Genomic DNA, 20,018 nt, shown 5'->3' with positions numbered 1-20,018 from the left:
GTGCCCTCTCGTTCTCTCTACCTTGGGGAGGGTGAACAACCTGTCTTTATCTACTAAGTCTATCCCCTTCAATAAATTGAATGTTTCGATCATGTCCCCTCTCAGTCTCCTCTTTTCGAGGGAGAAGAGGCCCAGTTTCTCTAATCTCTCGCTGTACGGCAACTCCTCCAGCCCCTTAACCATCTTAGTCGCTCTTCTCTGGACCCTTTCAAGTAGTACCGTGTCCTTCTTCATGTATGGCGACCAGTGTAGCAAAAGATCTCTCTCTCTATTGAAGCAACTCAGTCCTTTTGCTACATTGGGCTTGCTTGGCCTCATTACACCTCACTCCTTTTGGTTGTACTACCCATGATATTTGACGACTTCTTTCATTCTCACTTACTAATTTTGTCCACCACATCTGGTGGGAAGGCCTTTCTATGTACTTTTCTTTAAAGTAATGGACTTTATTACTCCCCTCTATTTACATGTCACAGCACATTATTCTCAGACTTAAAGATTTTTTTTTTAACTGAAAAATGCTTGCCATTTATACATTATAAATGTTCTACATATATTTGAATGTGTCTGCTATATTCCCAGTAGCCTAATTGATTTTTTGGGACATTCATTTACAATGAGCGAAACGCCTTATGGTAGATTATGTCTGTCCATCTGTGTGTGATCTGTCTCCTTTCAACTCACAAATCTGTGAAAATTGAGGTGGAATAATATGGGGAGGTTGGTTGGCTAAATCCGAGAGAAGGCAAAGGTTTGGTTGGTGCTGCATTCCAGTTCTAGGTTTCACCAGGCCAGACCATACTTAGATAAGTGTGTGTGTTTAAATGGGATTTGAAATACCACCTTTCTGAGGTTACAATCAAAGTTGTTAACAAGTGTTGAATGTTCCATTACATTCTGAACTCGATTCAGTAGACCGTGCTCAAAAAAATCTGTGTGGAGCGCTCTTTATAGAATATCATTTAGAGCCGGTTTCTGTAACTGAAACCTGGTATAAATTGTGATACATAAGTTAGGTGCGGATCCCGGTATTCAGTAAGACTGTATGGACACACCCCTCTCATGGCCACACCCCCTTTTGAGTTATGTACTTTAAGACTGGAACACCGATCTTTAGAGAATAGTGCTTAGCAAGATGCAGGTGAAATCCAAAATGCTGCCAATTGGTGCCAGCAATCGATAACACCCAATAAGCTGTGAGCACATCTAAGGATAGTGCGCAGTTTTGGTAAGTGGACTTTTGTACACTATAGAATTTGGGAGAACATTACACTGATTTGTAAGATTTATTTCCTTTACCTGGCTTCAAAAGAAAAAGCAAGGATAGTCCATTTGAATGTATAACCTTGTTTTAATTGTGCTAATGATATAGTTTTGTGACTAGCTTCTGCAACCTAAAACTAAAACCCTCTTCCTTAAATCTGGCCTGCATGAACTGTTCCAGAGAAGTATTGATTGGCATTGGATCTAAATAAAGGCAAATAAAGATAACCAAGTTTTGCATGTTGCAGGTTGTTTTCAAGCCTCTCCTGAGCCATACAGGTATTCAGTCTCAAGATGTTGCGCCCCTCTGCTACAGAACTTATTTTGGGGAACACCTTTCATTCTCTGGTACTTTGGATTGCCTCAGGGCAGATATTGTTGATTCAGATACATCAAAAGAGAGGAGGAGCAAAAGGGCAAGGAGGTAAATAGATCATGTTTATTTGTATTGAAGCTTAAGTTTCTTGGCTAAACTGTATAGCCTCTAGTTTGGTTCCGGGGGTTATCGGAGGAGGGGAATAGCTTGCATTTAAAAAAAAAAAAAATTGGGACAGATACTATGTGTGTGTAACACACACACAACATCTGTGCCATTAAAAAGAAAAAAAAGACCCAAACAGCTGAGTGGCAGGAGGCTGCTTTGGGAATTCCCCTGCTGCTTAGCCATTTGGGCTTCTCCAAACTGGCTCTGCACATATGTGAGAGCCGGTTTCTAAGTGAGCGATCGGATGGGATTATGACTACCCTCTGCAAAACTCATTTGCATGGGCAGCCATTTGCACATCGATCACTGTTTAGAAATCAGCCCAAAAATCGGCCTACAGCGACCTGCATTGTCTTAACACCATTTTTAGTGCATCTAGCCCTAGGTCCAGTGTGTAAATAAAATGCTGAACGCAGAACCTGACAGTTTTTTTCTTAATTCAAAGTCCATTTCATCCTTTATGTTGTAGATGAGCCTCCTGAAACTGTTTATTCATCCAAAATAATTCTCTTAAAATGTGTTTTAGACAAGGTGCTGTCAATCTTCCTCCACTTGAATTCAAACCCGCACTGATGTTGGAGACTTTTAGCATCAATGCTGTAGTGATGGAGAAGTCAATGTTCACCCCTCAGAATTCCACAACTGCTTTGTCCTTTCATGATCTGAACAAGCGCTACTATACCACCTTTCACTGCAATTTTACCATCTCCTGTCAGTCCATAAGCCAGCATGTTGACATGGCCCTTGTGCGCCTTATTCATCAGTTTAGTACAATGATTGATGATATAAAAGCAACTCAGACAGACATTAAGCTCAGTAGGTATACAGCTGGATCTGCCTCTCCGACACCCACCTTCAAAACTCGTAAGCATCGTGACTTCCGTTCATCTGACTTCAGCCGCAGCTCTCGAGGAAGTCTCAATGGTGGGGTAAGGGTAAATAATGCCAAGAATAAGCGAGTAAATGCCGAAAACAACAAGAAAGAGTCTCGGAACAAAAACTCACTGGGGCGATCAGAAAGAAGAACATCAAGAGTGTCTAGGAAAGGCTCAAAAGATGTGGTGGATCACATGGATGACTCAGATTCCATCACAGTGTCGGAGCAGAGTGAACCATCTGCAGAGTGCTGGCAAAATATGTACAAGCTGTTGAACTTTTATTCACTCATTTCTGACCCTACAGGCATTTTAGAAAAGTCTTCAGAAACTTTTTCTCCAGCAGGTGAGTAGAGTTTGTGATGAATTGATTGTGATGTTCTAACATACAAAAGAGTTGAAGATACTGCTTTATATATTTGTAATTCTTCTAGTAAAGAGGCTGTCATAAGATGGTTAATGGTCCAAGTGGTGTGCAAGCCATTAGTTTAAAGAATATACGTCTCTTTTTACATATAGCTTTATCTACTTTTATAATAGATGTGCTGGTGCCGGGTTCATTAAATCTCAACTGTTTGTTGAATCTGATAATATTCTCTAGACCAGTGTTCTTCAACCACCGGTCTATGGACCGGTGCCGGTCCACAGAAATTTCCTGCCGGTCCACAGGGCCAGCACATGCATCAGGCCCAAAACAATGTTCTTCAACCGCCGGTCCACGGTGCGATCGATGTGGCGTTATCTTCGAACCAGCTCCCTCTTCCTAACTGATTCAGTGTACAAAACCAAGGGCAGTGGCTCCTACGGGTATCCTGCGCCTGAACCAGAAGCCTTCTCTCTGACGTTGCAACGTCAGAGGGAAGGCTTCCAGATGAGGCACGAGACGTGCAAGGTGAAATTAGTACTATTATGGGGGTGGGGTCTGGGGTGGAGATTGGGTAGAGATGGGCGGGGTCTGGCCCACGACTTAGCCCAGTGTTCTTCAACCGCCGGTCCAAGGAACAATGCCGGTCCACAGAATAATTCTTTTATTTCTGCCGGTCCATAGGTGCAAACAGGTTGAAAAACACTGCTCTAGATGTATCTGGAGATCACCTTCTGAACTAGGAATATGTCTTATGTTTTAGCCTAAAAGAAGTAGGGTTAATATAGTATAATGTAATAAAAGTAGCTGGAACTTCATGCCCTTAATGAAGAGGACCCCAAAGCAGTTCTCAAGGGCTTCAAATCAGCCAATATTTCCTGATTTTCACAAAAAATATGTGCTTCTACTGTCTACATTATATGCATGTTTATTGTAGAAATCCTCAAGGACTGAGTTCAGATTCCCCTGCTTTAGTGTTTGCAGAAAAAAATATTCCAAACTGAAAATTAAGAATAAAATACTAAAATTAAACTTAGGAGATGTTTTTCTAAGGTTGACCCTGATTTGTAATGTCATTGTGATTCACTTATGTAGTTGGGCGGAGCCCTTCAGAACCTACCTGTAAGGTTGTGTTTGAGAACGAACAAGATAATGGCAGCTCAAGCAAGCTACAAAGGAAGCGCAGCCTGGTCACTGCTGAGCCTCAGCATGTAACGCTAATAGTCTTTGGAATTGGCATGGTGAATCACACGCACTTGGAGGCTGACATTGGAGGATTAACGATGGAGTCTGAGTTAAAGAGAATCCATGGCAGCTTTACACTAAAGGAAAAAATGAAAGGTAGAAGAACTTTTATCCCTTTCCGATTAATATTATTTATGCATTATAAGGGCAGTTTTCAAAGTTATTGTAAGTCTGTGAAAACTATACATCGGGTACAAATTCATGCAGTTTGGGCTAGAAAAAATTCTTACAGTGCATTCTCGCTATTCACTGGGGTTAGGTTCCTAGAAAACCCCATGAATACCAAAAACATGAATACAGAACCATGGGAAAAAGGGGGTTAGAGTCCATGGTGTGACCAACCCTCAAAGGTTTTCTGCTTCTGATGTACCTAAAAAAATTGTTGTGAGTTTTTGCCTCTTTTACAAGCTTCTCTTCATTTTCTTTCTTAGCTTTCTTTATCAATGCTTTGCATCTAACTTGCCAGTGCTTGTGTCTCTTCTTATTTTCTTCATTCAGATCCTTTTTCCATTCTTTAAAGGATGTTTTGGTTTTTTGTGTTTTTTTTTTTAGCTCTTTCAATTCACCTTTTATCCAAGCTGGCTCTTGTTTCTTCTTCTTTCCACCTTTGCTAAATATGTGGAATACATCTGGTCTCAGTTTCCACAATGGTATTTTTAAATAACATCCAATCCTTTTAGCTGCTTTTTAACCATGTTCCTCATTTTATCATAGTCGCCCTTTCGAAAACTTAAATGCCTCTACAGTAGATTTCTTTTGTGACATCATTCCTGATATCAGCTCAAATTTGATCACGTTATGATTACTGCTTCCCAGTGGACCCAACACAGTTAACTCCTATAACATTCCACTAAGGAACAAATTTAAAATAGCTCCCCCTCTTGCGGTTCCTGGACCAATTTCTCCAAAAAGCAGTCATTTATGACATCTAGGAATTTTACCTCCCTGATGTAACATTTAAGCAGTCAATGTTGGCGTAATTGAAATAATATATGCAAAAGATCATATGCTAGACACACTTCATATTCTATCTGATCACCAAAAACCCAAGAAATATAGACAAAAAGAAAAGAAAAAAGTCCATGTATTAAAGTGACCGAGGAACACCTAAAAATTTTTGATTGAAGAAAAAAAGACCTCAGTCGAAGGGCTTCATGGGTCTTAAAAAAATCTCCAAATTAGGTACTACAACTCAGCCGTAAGGACGGGCTACTGTAGATATTCCAAATTCACAATAACTATGTCCACAAGGTCAGGTCTCAGAAGACTATATCTGGACGAGGGAGTGGTGAAGGAGGAAAAAGAGGTGGCTGACAGACTAAACATATTCTTCTTGTCGGTCTTTACAAGAGAAGACACATCCAACGTGCCTGAACTGGAAAAAATCTTCAAAGGGGATCAAGAGGGAAAATTATCATACATGGAGGTAAGCCTCGAAGACGTGTTCAAGCAGATAGCTAGATTAAAAACTAACAAATCTCCGGGCCCAGACGGAATCCACCTGAAAATACTGAAAGAGCTCAGAGACGAAACAGCGAAGTTACTGCGACAGATTTGTAATCTATCCTTGAGAACAAGGGTAATCCTTGTTACACCTATCTTCAAAAAATTATTGCGAGGCGACCCAGGGAACTACAGACCGGTGAGCTTAACCTCAGTTCCGGGGAAGATGGCCGAATCATTGATCAAGGAAAGTATCAGTGAGCACATAGAAAAAAATAATCTGTTGAGAACAAGTCAGCATGGTTTCTGTAAAGGAAGATCATGGCAAACGAACCTACTGCATTTCTTTGAGGGAATAAGTGAACAACTGGACAAAGGTGACCCTATAGACATCGTATATCTGGATTTCCAAAAAGCCTTCAACAAGGTACCCCACAAGCGCCTACTAAAGAAGCTGTGGAGCCACGGGGTGGAAGGGGACATGCACAGATGGGTCAAAAATTAGCTGGTGGACAGGAAGCAGAGGGTAGGAATAAAGGGACACTACTCTGACTGGAAAGGGGTCACGAGTGGTGTCCCACAGGGGTCAGTGCTGGGACCGCTACTGTTCAATATATTCATTAATGACCTGGAAACAGGGACGAAGTGCGAAGTTATAAAATTCGCGGACGACACAAAAGTCTCCAGTAGGGTCAGAACTGTTGAGGAATGCAAAGAACTACAAAGTGACCTGAACAAACTGGGTGAGTGGGCAAAAAGCTGGCAGATGAGCTTCAATGTAGAGAAATGTAAAGTCTTGCACATAGGGAAAGGGAACCCGATGTACAGCTATACGATGGGAGGGAGGGTTCTGGGGGAAGGCAACCTAGAAAAAGACTTGGGGTATTGGTGGATACAACGATGAAGCCAGCGGCCTCAAAGAAAGCGAACAGAATGTTGGGCATTATCAAAAATGGTATCACTGCCAGAACAAAGGAAGTTATCCTGCCGCTGTATCGATCGATGGTGCGCCCGCATCTGAAGTACTGCGTCCAATACTGGTCGCCGTACCTTAAGAAGGATATGGCGATACTCGAGAGGGTCCAGAGAAGAGCAACAAAGATGATAAAGGGCATGGAAAACCTTTCATATGCTGAAAGGCTAGAGAAGCTGGGGCTCTTTACCCTGGAAAAGCGGAGACGTAGAGGGGACATGATAGAAACTTATAAAATCATGAAAGGCATAGAGAAGGTGGAGGGGGACAGATTCTTCAGACTACGGAGACATCAAAAACAAGAGGGTCTTCAGAAAAACTGAAAGGAGACAGATTCAAAACGAATGCTAGGAAGTTCTTCTTTACTCAGAGAGTGGTGGACACCTGGAATGCACTTCCAAGAGAGGTGATAGGACAGAGTACAATATTGGGTTTCAAAAAGGGATTGGATGACTTCCTGAAGGAGAAAGGGATTACAGGGTATAAGTACTTCAGGATTAGGGTATAAACAATTTAGGTGGTGGAGAACTTACAGATCATGGACTGCTGGGCCCGATGGATCCCTGGTCTGACCCGGCAGAATGTTTATTTTATTTTATTAAAGTCCCTCTTTAACATATAGCGCCCCCCCCCTCCAATTTGATCTACTCTATCCTTGCAATATAATTTGTACCCACGTAATACAGTGTCCCATTGATTGTCCTCCTTCCACCAGGTCTCTGAGATGCCTATTATATCTACCTCAACATTTAGTGCTATATACTCTAATTCTCTTATTTTATTTTTTAGGCTTCTAGCAATTGTATACAGATATTTGTTTACTATATTCTGCATTTTATACTTTTTTTTCTGTAAAAACAATTTTTTTGTGCAACAATAATAATAATAACTTTATTCTTCTATACCGCCATAGTCGTGTGACTTCTAGGCGGTTCGAGCAAAGCTCTACGAATATCTTCATCTTCATGGGAACACACTTTGCATGACCATGACCAAATGAAAATGCTCGATGAATAGTGAAAATGGGTTTATTTTGCATGAATAGGTAAATTCGTGAATATGGAACATGTGGATAACGACAATGCACTGTATAGATAAAGGAGACACAGATGTCTACAGGTACTTTTTTCTTTCAGTTTTCAAGAGAAAATATGTATGTATTTCCCTTTGAAAACTGGTACAAATATGATAGATACAAAGTACTTGAGATTTTGTAGCTACTGTGTTGCCCAGAAAATAAGCCCTACCCCCAAATAAGCCCTAGTCCCAGGATTTGCTGGAAGTTCCCCTTCCCTCCCTCCTATCACTTGTGCAGCAGAACCCATGAGCAAGCACCACCCCTGATCACCCTCCTCCACAGCCGAACCCCCATCCTTCCTTCCCTCCCTTCCGAACCCCGCTGACTGTGAGCGAGCCCTAGCACATACCTCCCTAAGCAGCGTCGGGGCGGCAGCACTCCAAACAGGCTGCTTCGGCCTTGTCCACCTGTGAATTCAGTCTGGCGCGTTACTGATGACATCATCAGTAACGCGGCAGAGTGAATTCACGGGCGGACAAGGCCGAAGCAGCCTGTTAGTTCTGCCGGCCTTATTCATAGTACTCCATATAATTAACAAGGAGAAAAGGGACCTTAGAATTCAAGTCTTATTAAATGCAATAACAAGTTAATAGTACTTTCTTTTATTGGTCCAAAAAAGACTCTTTATTTTACATTAATCAAAATTTTTCAGATCTGTAAGCAGCAGAAACAAAAACCGAAAATACATTTTCTACATAGCTTTGTTTTTCTTCCAACAGCGCTCAATTGGAAACCTTTGTTCTTTCATAAATCTGCTTCAGGGGTATTCACAGTCAGGCATTGAATGCAGTGATTGTGAATGTCCCTGAAGTAGCTTTATGAGTGAAAGAAAGGCCTTCTTTCGGTGCTGTTGGATGAATAATGAATAAAACTGTATAGAAAAATTTGATACATTTGATCAATTGTAGAAAATGTGATTAATTTGAGGTCCTTTTCATCCTCATTACTTATATGGAGTATTGTGAGTAAGGAGATGCTATAATTACTACAGATTTTTGGTGGCATCTTTTAAAGTTTATAATTGAAATAGTATTAGATATTCTAGTGCAGTAGATGTGTTATTCTGAGCAAAAATGTATTCTCCCCAGGCTCACTAGCCTTGCAGAAGGAATTCACTCCAGGTTTTCAACTCCTCCTCCTTCTGAGGGCTCAGCTGCTCCCTTCAGAGAGCCGTTGCTGCCTTTGCCCCGCGGCTCTAAGCCTGCCTGCCTGCATACCTGCCGGGAGAACTTTTCTTTGGCAGCTGCCTGTCTCGGTTCCAGCCCCAGCCACCTCACCCGACGCCTTTCTTACTGCTGGGCCAGGCGTGTGAGCTTGCTCCGCCCCCCAGCCCCTGCCGGGAGAACTTAACTTCGGCTGCTCAACATCGGAGGAGCTATCTTGCAGCCGTTGCTGCCTTTACCCCACGACTCTGAGCCTGCCTGCCTGCATACCTGCCGGGAGAACTTTTCTTTGGCAGCTGCCTGCCTCGGTTCCAGCCCCAGCCGCCTCACCCGACGCCTTTCTTACTGCTGGGCCAGGCGTGTGAGCTTGCTCCACCCCCCAGCCCCTGCCGGGAGAACTTAACTTCGGCTGCTCAACGGCGCGCAGCCGTTCGGGGCGCCGGCTAAGGCGCATGCCTTAGTGCGTGCCTTTGCGAAGCGGCTGAGCGGAGCATAAAATCGCCTCCCATCCAGCTTCCAGAACCGATCATTCAAGACTTCCCAGCCAACAAGAGAGTCTCCTGCAAACAATAAACTTCTGCAACAAACTCCTGCAAACAACAAACTTCAACCTAGACCAGGATATCCCACTAGCAACCCAGACCGACTCAACAGCTAAGTATTTGCATGACTCTATCTTCTTGCATGTCTTACCAACAGCTCCGACCGACTCAACTACTAAGTACCTGCATGACCCTATCCTCCTGCATGCCTTACCAACTGCATTCTAAAGCCAACCTGGACACCACATACTCTGTCTCATCTGACCAACCTAACACTCGCCAGTATTATCCTCTACCAAGTCAATCCTAGCTCCTGTATACCTGATTTTCTATCTCCTGGTTATTACATAATCTAGCAAGTCCCATCCTCCCCCAATTCTCTCAACCAGCCTCCCTCAACTCCTTAAACCTTCCCACCTCACACCCCGCTCTCTCACCAATTCAATAAGGAGCACCATGTCCAACATCACAAGAAAACTTCTAGCCCTCCTCCTCCTCCTCTATCTTCTTAGCTCAAGGAAATGGATCCCCAGAGCCTTAGCATTCGAACCAATCCCTACCTACCCCACCTGGAACAGAATCACCAAACCAGGCAAACCTCTTCTACCCTCCCGTACCCTACATGACTACAAGGAATCGGGCCCCTTCCCAATCTCCATGGTCAATACCTCCCGACACTTCCCTAGATCATCACACAAAAGAAACCGACTCCTAAAAAGCCTACCAATCACACAGCCCATAACCTCCCCAGAGCACCACACAATAACTGGTGCCTATCTGAACATTCGCTCGGCTAGAAACAAAACCCAACTGATTAAAGATTGGCTAGAAGAAACCCACCTTGACATACTTCTTTTAACCAAAATGTGGCTAATTTCCAATCAAGACACCATCATTGGAGATCTACTTCCTATAAATTACAAAATCATCCCGCTATCAAGACATACCAGGAGAGGAGGCGGCCTAGCTATAATCCTCCGAGACCACTTCCAATTCCAAACTCTAGACTCCAAAATGACCTGGAAATCCTCTCCTGCAAACTATCCAAAGCAGACTGTAAAGATAACCTGACCATTACAGTATTCTACTCCCCCCCCTAACAAATGGAACCAAGCTAAAGAAGATCTTTACGAATTCCTCCTTGCAAACTCCACCGCTGGCACCCACATCCTTCTTGCCGGCGATATAAATCTACACCTGGAGCAGGCAGAGAATTCCAACGTTTCTGATCTCTTCTCCTTCCTAACATCCCTAGGATTCTCTAAACCACCCCCAACCAAAACACATACTAAAGGACATCACTTAGACCTGATCTCATTCCTTCCCAATACCCCTGCTTACCCTGGCATAAGCTTTAAAGACGAAACCTGGACCACCACCCCTTGGTCAGATCACCTCCGATGCAACTTTAACTTACACTGGCTCAAAAAACAAATCCAAAGGCCACCAAGAGCTACCCATAAAGAAAAAATAATATGGATTAGAGGTCAACTAAATCCTGAAGAATTCTGGTCCCATTACAACCCAACACCCATCACAGACCCAAACCCCAACTTCATCCCAAATTGGAATAACTTCAGCATCCAGGTTCTAAATGACCTGGCTCCACTGAAACCCTGCAAGAAAAAACACCGCTCATCTGCCAACTGGTTTGACGCCAACTTCCTAGCTCTGAAACAAGAAGTGTGCAAATTAGAAAGAATTTGGTGCAAATCCGGCACAGAAACTGATAGATACTCCTGGTGCATAAAAGTTATTGAATACAAAAGAATGATCAAAGAGAAACGCTCCAAATATTACGCCCAATCAATCAATACCCCATCCCTGAACAGCAATAAACTCTTCAGACTAGTCAACTCCTTATTTGACATCAACTCTATAAAAGTTCCCCCACAGATCTTCCACCCTCCCCAACAAACCTAGCCAACTACTTCACCAAAAAAATGCATAACTTAAAAACTACTCTTACAACAACAAACACCAGCCCACCAACCAACCTACATACCCCAAACAATGAAGGTTCAACTGCCGACATGACTTGGAATTGCTTAAAAAACCCAGACTGGAACCTATTTCTCGAGTTATACTCTAAATATTCCAAATCCAACTGCCTACTAGATAACTGCCCACCCTCCATCATGAAAATAGCTCCCCCCACCTTCAAAGTGAAGCTCTTCAACTGGGTCACCCTCTGCCTGTCCACCGGTTACTTCCCGCTAGAGCTCGGCCACATCCTCATATCTCCAACTATCAAAAACCCCAAAGAACCACTCTCCACAGCCACTAACTACAGACCCATTGCCAATATTCCCTTCTTCCTCAAAATCATAGAAGGCCTTGTCAACCGGGACCTCATGTCATACCTCAAGAAGTTCGACATCCTTCATGATTCCCAGTCTGGATTCCGCTCTAACTACAGCACGGAAACCGTCCTAGCGTCACTAACCGACTACCTCTTCCAACTATTCTCCCAGGGAAACAGTGCTCTGCTACTCCAGTTTGATCTCAGTAGTGCCTTTGACCTGGTAGACCATGACATTCTGCTTAGTTGCCTCGATTCCATAGGCATTTCGGGACAGGTACTAACTTGGATCACAGGCTTCCTAAAAAACCGCCCCTACTAAGTCCACAATGAGGGAACCTACTCCCATACCTGGTCCAACCCCTGTGGAGTTCCACAAGGCTCCCCCCTATCACCTTCCCTATTTAATATCTACATGGCTTCACTGGGACACATGTTATCTGCCCAAAAGCTGAAATCCTACATTTATGCAGATGACATTACAATTGTCATTCCCATCTCCTCACTGTTACAAGAAACAGAACAGCACATCTCTTCAGTATTCACCATGGTCGAACAAATCCAGAAAAGACTAAACTCTTCCTTGCAAGTCCCAACCACAAATTAACAACCACCACCCTACAACTCAACGGTCTAACTCACAGTTCTTCAACCGCCGGTCCGCGGACCGGTGCCAGTCTGCAGAAAATTCCTGCCGGTCCACGCAGGACCGGTGAGATTAACTTCTTCAATTTCCTGCCGGTCCGCGCAGGACCGGTAAGATCGAGGAGCGCAGGGCCGGAGATATAATGGGGAGCCTCCGACTGTGCTTTCTTCCCTCCCAACGGCTCTCCTTACAAGTGCAGCGATTCAGGAAGGAAGCCTTGGAGCTTTTGCTGAGTCGGGCCACCTCTGATGATGCAACTTCCGCTTTCCTCAGAGGCGGTGCGACCCACCAAAGGACCCGAGGCTGCCTTACTGAATCGCAGCGCTGGCAAGTAAGGAGAGTTGCTGGGAGGGGAGAAAGCTGCTGGCATGGTGAAAAAAAAAAAGGGACAGCTGCTACTGGGAGAAGGAGAGATGCTGCTGGGAGGGGGGAGGGAAAGGAGTCTGGGAAGCTGCTGGGTAAGGGGGAAAAAGGGACAGCTGCTACTGGACCTGGAGAGGGAGAAGGAGAGTTGCTGCTGGGAGGGGGAGGGAAAGGAGTCTGGGAAGCTTCTGGGTAAGGGGGAAAAAGGGACAGCTGCTACTGGACCTGGAGAGGGAGAAGGAGAGATGCTGCTGGGAGGGGGGAGGGAAAGGAGTCTGGGAAGCTGCTGGGTAAGGGGGAAAAAGGGACAGCTGCTACTGGACCTGGAGAGGGAGAAGGAGAGTTGCTGCTGGGAGGGGGAGGGAAAGGAGTCTGGGAAGCTTCTGGGTAAGGGGGAAAAAGGGACAGCTGCTACTGGACCTGGAGAGGGAGAAGGAGAGATGCTGCTGGGAGGGGGGAGGGAAAGGAGTCTGGGAAGCTGCTGGGTAAGGGGGAAAAAGGGACAGCTGCTACTGGACCTGGAGAGGGAGAAGGAGAGATGCTGCTGGGAAAGGAGTCTGGGAAGCTGCTGGGCAAGGGGGGAAAAGGGACAGCTGCTACTGGACCTGGAGGGAGGGAGAAGGAGAGATGCTGCTGGGAGGGGAGGAGGGAAAGGAAAAGGAAGAGAGTTACTGCTGGACAGGGGGAGGAGGGAAGGGAGAAGAAAAAAGGAAGGAAACAGCTTGCAGGGAGATTAGAGGAGGGGAAGGGGAGAGATAGCAATGAGATGGGAAGGGGGGTCAGCAGAGAAATTGAGAGGGACAAAGATGCTAGATCTGGTGTAGGAGAGATAAAAATGAAAAGAGCAGTGAAGCTGGAGTGAATCGTTTAAAAAGGAGAGAGGGGCATAGGCTGGATGGAAAGGGGACAGGGGCATAGAAAGAAGACAAATACCATATGGAAGGGGGAGAGGTCAGACAGTAGATGGAAGGGGCATATGCTGGATTGAAGAGACAGAGAGGGCAGACGCTGGAAGGAAGAGAGTGAAAAGAAGATGAAAGCAGAAACCAGAGACAACAAAAGGTAGAAACAAATAATTTTATTTCTATTTTGTGATTAGAATATATCAGATTTGAAATATATATCCTGCTAGAGACTTAACTGGGGACTGCAGTATTCTGTTAGCATGATATTTCTATGAACTTGGCTTGTTCAGTTTTCTTGATTGTAGAGGGGATATATGTGAAGGGGAGGGGAGACAAGGGTTTTGTTGGTCCGTGCTCTGTATATTTGTATTTATAAAATCACAATTGTTCAGAATATTGTTTCTTTTTATACTTTAATAAAATACGTTCAATATAAAATCATAATTGCGGCTTGTGCAGATGGGATCAGATGGTTTGCGGGGACCGAGCTCGCGGAAATGGAGCATAAACGGGGTTTTTAAATTTTAGTCCTATTAGTTTGCCGGTCCACAAAATAATTCTTTTATTTCTGCCGGTCCACGGGTGTAAAAAGGTTGAAGAACACTGGTCTAACTTACCCTATCAATCCCATCATCAAAATCCTTGGAGTCATCCTAGACCGCTGCCTGACCTTCGAAGACCACACCAATGCTCAGGTCAAAAAATGCTTTTACACCCTCTGGAAACTCCATACCATCAAACATTACTTTGACTTCCCCTCCTTCAGACTGCTGGTCCAATCCCTAATCTTAAGCACCCTGGATTACTATAATATCATATATTTGGGCTCCTACAAGAAAACCATCAAACGTCTGAGACTCATTCAAAACACTGCCATCCGACTAATCTATGGCCTTAAAAAGTCAGACCATATCAGCCCTTACTACAGAAAACTTCACTGGTTGTCAATAGAAGCGAGAGTCATCTTCAAATTCGCCTGCCTCTGCTTCAAAACCTTATCTGGCTCATCCCCGATATATCTGTATCACCACTTTGCATTCCCAATTGAACACGCAATGCCTATCTGTTTACTTACCCATCCCCAAAGGGATGCACCTACAAAAGATTCTTTAATAGAACTCTCTCATTCCAAGTTAGCAGATGGACAGATTATCTGACCACCCTCATCTCATCTGCCCCATCGTATTCTTCCTTCAGGAAATCTCTCAAATCTTACCTCTTTGATAAATTTCTCGAACCCCTCCTCTCCAAATAACCAAACTCTACGACCTCTCCTTGCATAGTAATCCACTTCAACCGCATTATACAGTTTCTTTCATCATATCTTGTTCTTAAGTCGCTCGCACTGTATTTTCACTGAATAAATATCTCCGCTGTAAATGTACAGGCTCTTGCATTGTAAATCTGCATTGTATCTTCGCTGTATAAACACCCATGCTGAATATGTACAGTCCCCTGCATTGTAAACTGTGCTCAACTGCATAGTACATTCCTTTGCATTGTATCTTCGCTGTATATGTATAGTCTCTTACATTGTAAACCGCTCTGAACTGTCTGTGGTATTGCGGTATACAAAAATAAAGTTATTATTATTATTTCTGATCTGCTCTGTATATTTCTTTATTATTTTCAGTATTTTTTTGTGGTTTTTGCACTTATCAGTGCACTAGAGTACCCCAGTTCAGGGTAGAACTCTGCCTTCATGGAGAAGAAACAGATGCGGGTTAATCCCTTGGGGACCCTTTTGGCTAGCCTGCAGAGATCAGGGTTCATAAGCCTAGTACCTTAGCTCACCTATTGAATCACAGGAGCTTGAGCGCAGGCATGGTTCCACGGGAGGGTTGAGGATCAATCTATCCTTGGTCTGCCTGGCAGCCCAGAGATCCCAGAATTGTAGGAATGGCTGCTGATGCAGGCTGATAGCACCTTCAGAACACATCACAGTGAGTAAAGCTATTATGGCCTATGGGCAAAATCGGTGGGGGATGGAGGTGGGGCTGAAAATCCTGCTTGTAAAGGTTTCTGCCACTTATTATAGAGTTCCCCACCTCTGAAATCCTGTTTCATGTTGTTTTTATTTTTGGATAAGTCGTTTTTGAGCCATCTTTTGACACTAAAATGCTGCCATGATTGCCATCTTGGATTTCCTGATTTTCTTTTTTTAAGTTCTCCAGGACCCATGCACCACATGTCACGCAGCACATGAAGGGGAGGTAGAAGCATTCGGCTTAGCCTCCCCTTTGGCCTCTAGGGTTTAGGAACCATTGGGGTGCCTATCTGCCAGGAGGAAATCCTTTCCAGAGCCCCAGAACAGCAGTGTACTTAAGTGCAAGAGTGTGGAGGCCGCAGAGCCCGAGAGACATAAGGTGGAGTTACCTAGACTAACTGCTGTATTTAGTATTTAGTATTTATGCCTTTTTCTCCTGACTTCATTATTTGGATAGCCAAGATACTCGTATAGACGTCTGATGGTGAGTCTTGGGTCATGCAGGGTGTCTTGGGCTCCCAGAGCACATTAGTGGCAAGTTTGAATGAATTCAATGAACTTAATGTTTTGCTATGAACTGAACAGCAATTTAAAATGAACTGTGGGCTTATTTGAAATACTGTACTTTTTAACATTCCAGCACTTTTTTCTTTGCAGTTTCTGCTCTTTTTCTATGAACTTTTAGCTTTTTTTAGTCTTTTAAGCACTATAGCACTTTCAACTTTGATGAGTTTAAGTGAAATGTAGGACTGATAAATTTAAAATAAGGAGTTAAGATATACCTGAAACATAATGAAATAAATTGAAATGCAAGAAGATAGTTAAATTGATACTCTAACAGAAGTTGGTCTCGAGTCTCAAAAAATGATATGCTGATTCTTAAACTAAATTCTTAGATTAAATTAAAATAGATTATAAGTTATATGTTGATTCTCTACTAAATTAATTAAAATTAGATCAAAAGTTATAAATTAATTAATTAAAGTAATAAAATAAATATTTTGGTAAGGATGTGGGGAACTAGCCTGTGGATGTTATAAGGAGGCAAGAGATTAATTCATTCTTCTCTTGAATAAGTTCCAGCTGGAAAGATTTACTCCTAAGTCTGAGGCATTTCCCCATATTAATGAATCAATAATTTAAATATTTTAAACAACTAGATTTAAGGTTTATAGTAAATTTTAATAAATAGCTTTGGAATCGGTGTCTCTTTTTTGATTTTTGTGAATGGTTTTTGTTATTTGTTTATTTTATTAATATAGTACCATTCAAATTTTTGTTGTTTTATTGCTAGAAGCTGACCAGGATCCTGTGGATCTTTTTGAAAGAGATTTGGAAATGGAGGGGGTTAGTCTGTATGCCTTTGCTCTTGCAGTCTAATGTTCATAATTCCAGGAGCTTTCAACAGTACTCAGGAAGAGCCTCAGCACAGAGATCCTGTTGGAACATGGCAGAGATTCACAGAACCTAGACAAAGCCATGCCTCCGGTTCTCATCCCGCTTCACCTTCCAAGTAAGCAGTATGACACTAGGGCAGAAGCCTTCTTCCTGAGGATAGATGGAAGGCTTTTGACATATACAGAGGTTTGGGCGCAGATCTTTTCATACCGCTGGGTGCTGGAGATATTTCAAGGAGGGTACAAGCTCGGGTTTGCCCATCCCTTAACAGACTGGTGTGTGGACTCTCTGGTGGTTTGTCCAGAAAAAGCACACAGAGTCTTAGCAACAGTACAGAGACTTGTAGAAATTTAGGCCATAGAACCAATGTTGGTAGAAGAATCGAGCTCGGGCAGATTCTCCATATTCTTCATAGTGCCCAAGACAGGTTCAGAAGATTGGAGACCCAGCCTAGATCTCACGTCAATGAAGCCCTGAAGGTTTCATGCTTTTTCATGGAAACAGTGTTGTCAGTAAGTGAAGCGGTAGCTCCAGGGCAATTTCTAGCTTCACTGAACTTGATGGAAGCCTACCTGCACATTCTTGTGTTTTAAGAGCTCAGGAGGTTCCTGAGAGTTCAGGTATTGAAGAGCCATTATCAGTTCTTGGCACTCCCTGTCATGTCGCACATTCACTAAGGTGATGGTGGTGGTAGCAGTGACTTTCCGAAGAGCAGGATTCAAGTGCATCCATACCTGGACAACTGATTGATCAGAGCTCCATCATTCTCAGAAGGAGAAAAAAAGGCAAAGACTCAAGTGGTCCAGGTCTTACAGAACCTGGGCTAGATTGTAAATTGTCGAGGAGCCAACTGGTTCTGTTTCAATCACAGGAATACCTGAGACTTCTATTCAACACAGAAGGCCATGTCTATCTTCTAGAGGCATGAAGAGAGACGTTTTGCATTCAAATTTTGGACATGATGGCCAAGTCAGCTTTGTCAGCTTGGCACTACCTACGAGTACTAGGCTCCCTGGCAGCCACTATAGATGTGGTTCTGTGGATGAAGGCTCACATGTGGCCTCTCCAGAGTGCACTGCTGTTGCGATGGTCCTCACAATTGGACTCCCTTCAAATGACACTCCCATGGTCTCCGGATTTCTACAGCATTATGAGTTGGTAACTTTCACATTCGTTATGAGGCATGCCCCTCAGAATAACATCATGGGTGATTCTCACAATGGATGCCAGCCTGTTCAGCTAAGGAGGCCATTGCAATGGTCACCCAGTCCAGGGGAACTGGTCAGCCTCCCAGAGAAAGTGGTCTGTCAACTGACAGGAGTCTTGGGCCATTTCGGTTGGCATTGTAGAAGCTAGATAAAATTCTGGAAGAACAGGCCAAGTCTTCTTAAACAATGCTACAGTAGTGGTGTGTGTCAGTTTCCAGGGAGGCTCCAAGAGTGCGCAGCTAAACCTGAAGATTCACTTATTGTTCCGGGAGCAGAGTAACACCTATGTAGGCGATCTTTGTAGCAGGAGTGGACAATTACCTCAGCAGGCAGACCTTAGACCTGGGAGAATGCGCATTATCTGCAGCAATGATACAGTCCATCATTTTTTGATAGGGTTGTCCAGCTTTTGATCTGAAACTACAGTGTACAAGAAGGTGGACCATTTCTTCAGTGAAAGATTTGAGTTTGGAAGCAAAGGTCTAAATGCCATAGTCCAGCTGTGACCAAAGAGTGAACTCTTGTACATGTTTCCTCCATGGCTCATGATAGGATGGATTCTCCACAGAATAGAAAACCACCCAGGGAGAGTGGTCCTTGTGGCTCCGGATTGGCCACACAGGCCATGGTATTTGAACCCAGTGCATCTTCAGAGGGACAAAGGTCTCAGACTGCAGGTTCAGCCTGATCTTCTTTCCCAGGGACAAGTGGTCATAGAAGATCTGGATCACTTTGGTCTTACAGCATAGCTCTTGAGTATGCAGTGTTGGAGAGCACGGGATACTCAGAGGTAGTCATTGCTACTCTCCTTAGAGCCAAGAAGCCTGCGATGGACTCTGCTTCCACTAAGGCATGGGAGACTTTTCAGCACTGGTGCACAACAGAAAAGGTGGTTCCATTTAGTGCTCCAATCTCGAAGGTGCTGGCTTTCCGAGGTGGTGGGGTCTCATGTTCAGAGCCTGAGAATACAGAGCTCCCCTGGCTTCTCAACCAAATTTAATCAGATTCCTAAATTAGGCGCTTAGGCTCAGACCACTGGTAAAGCAGCTGTTTCCTTCGTGAAACCTTAATGCGGTTCTGCATGACCTCAGTCAGGCTCCATGTGAGCCTATTCAAGAGGCATTCATGATGGAACTTACTGTCAAGACAGTTCTCCTTGTGACTATTACATCAGTGAGAAGTCTTGGAGCTGCAGGCGCTGCCATGCAGGGAGCCCTTCCTCAAGATCACAAAGGCAGGAGTTTTACTGATCTCATAACAGGGAGTTTCCCTGTGCAAGGTCCTATCCTTTTGCCAAAGGTTGTTTAGTATTTCATGTCAACCAAGATGTAAGATTGCCAGACCAAAGGTCAAGGAAAAAGGATCAGACTGGGAACTGGATTCGAGGAGAGTCCGTCTACGTTATCTGGGGGTCACCAATGAGTTCCAACTGACTGACCATCTGTTTGTGCTGATCAGTTAAGCCAGACATGATAGACCGTCACCCTAGTCTATCAGTTGAAGATGAGTTCACGTGGCCATCTTGTCAACATATACTGCCTATGGCAAGCAGTCACCGGTCTTCTTGGAAGTGCATTCACCAAGAAGTGTGACTTCTTCGTGGGCGGAAGCTCAGGAGATTTCATCCGAGGAGATTTGTAGGGCAGTGACCTGGTCCATACTGCATACATTTTCAAAGTTCTATAGAGTGAACATGGCAGCATGGAAGGACACCATGTTTGGGTCCTCAGTGTTACAAGCAGGCACAGAGGCCCCACCCTAGATTTATGGGACTGCTTT

General features: G+C 43.9%; 1 protein-coding gene across 9 annotated transcripts in view; it reads left to right on the top strand.

Annotated features, from left to right (window-relative positions):
* Positions 1 to 20,018, top strand: part of KIAA1109 (KIAA1109 ortholog) — a 908,505-nt gene that overhangs the window by 467,087 nt on the left and 421,400 nt on the right. For all 9 annotated transcript variants that reach the window (XM_033938537.1, XM_033938601.1, XM_033938589.1 and 6 more), the window contains exons 45-47: positions 1,512 to 1,687; positions 2,274 to 2,968; positions 4,082 to 4,327. In XM_033938537.1, the coding sequence (XP_033794428.1) occupies positions 1,512 to 1,687; positions 2,274 to 2,968; positions 4,082 to 4,327 (1,117 nt within the window). The remainder of the gene's footprint in view (positions 1 to 1,511; positions 1,688 to 2,273; positions 2,969 to 4,081; positions 4,328 to 20,018) is intronic.

This window comes from Geotrypetes seraphini, chromosome 1 (assembly GCF_902459505.1).
Source record: "Geotrypetes seraphini chromosome 1, aGeoSer1.1, whole genome shotgun sequence".
In the NCBI taxonomy this organism is placed as follows: Eukaryota; Metazoa; Chordata; class Amphibia; order Gymnophiona; family Dermophiidae; genus Geotrypetes; species Geotrypetes seraphini.
This window is presented reverse-complemented; position numbering and strand designations above follow the sequence as displayed.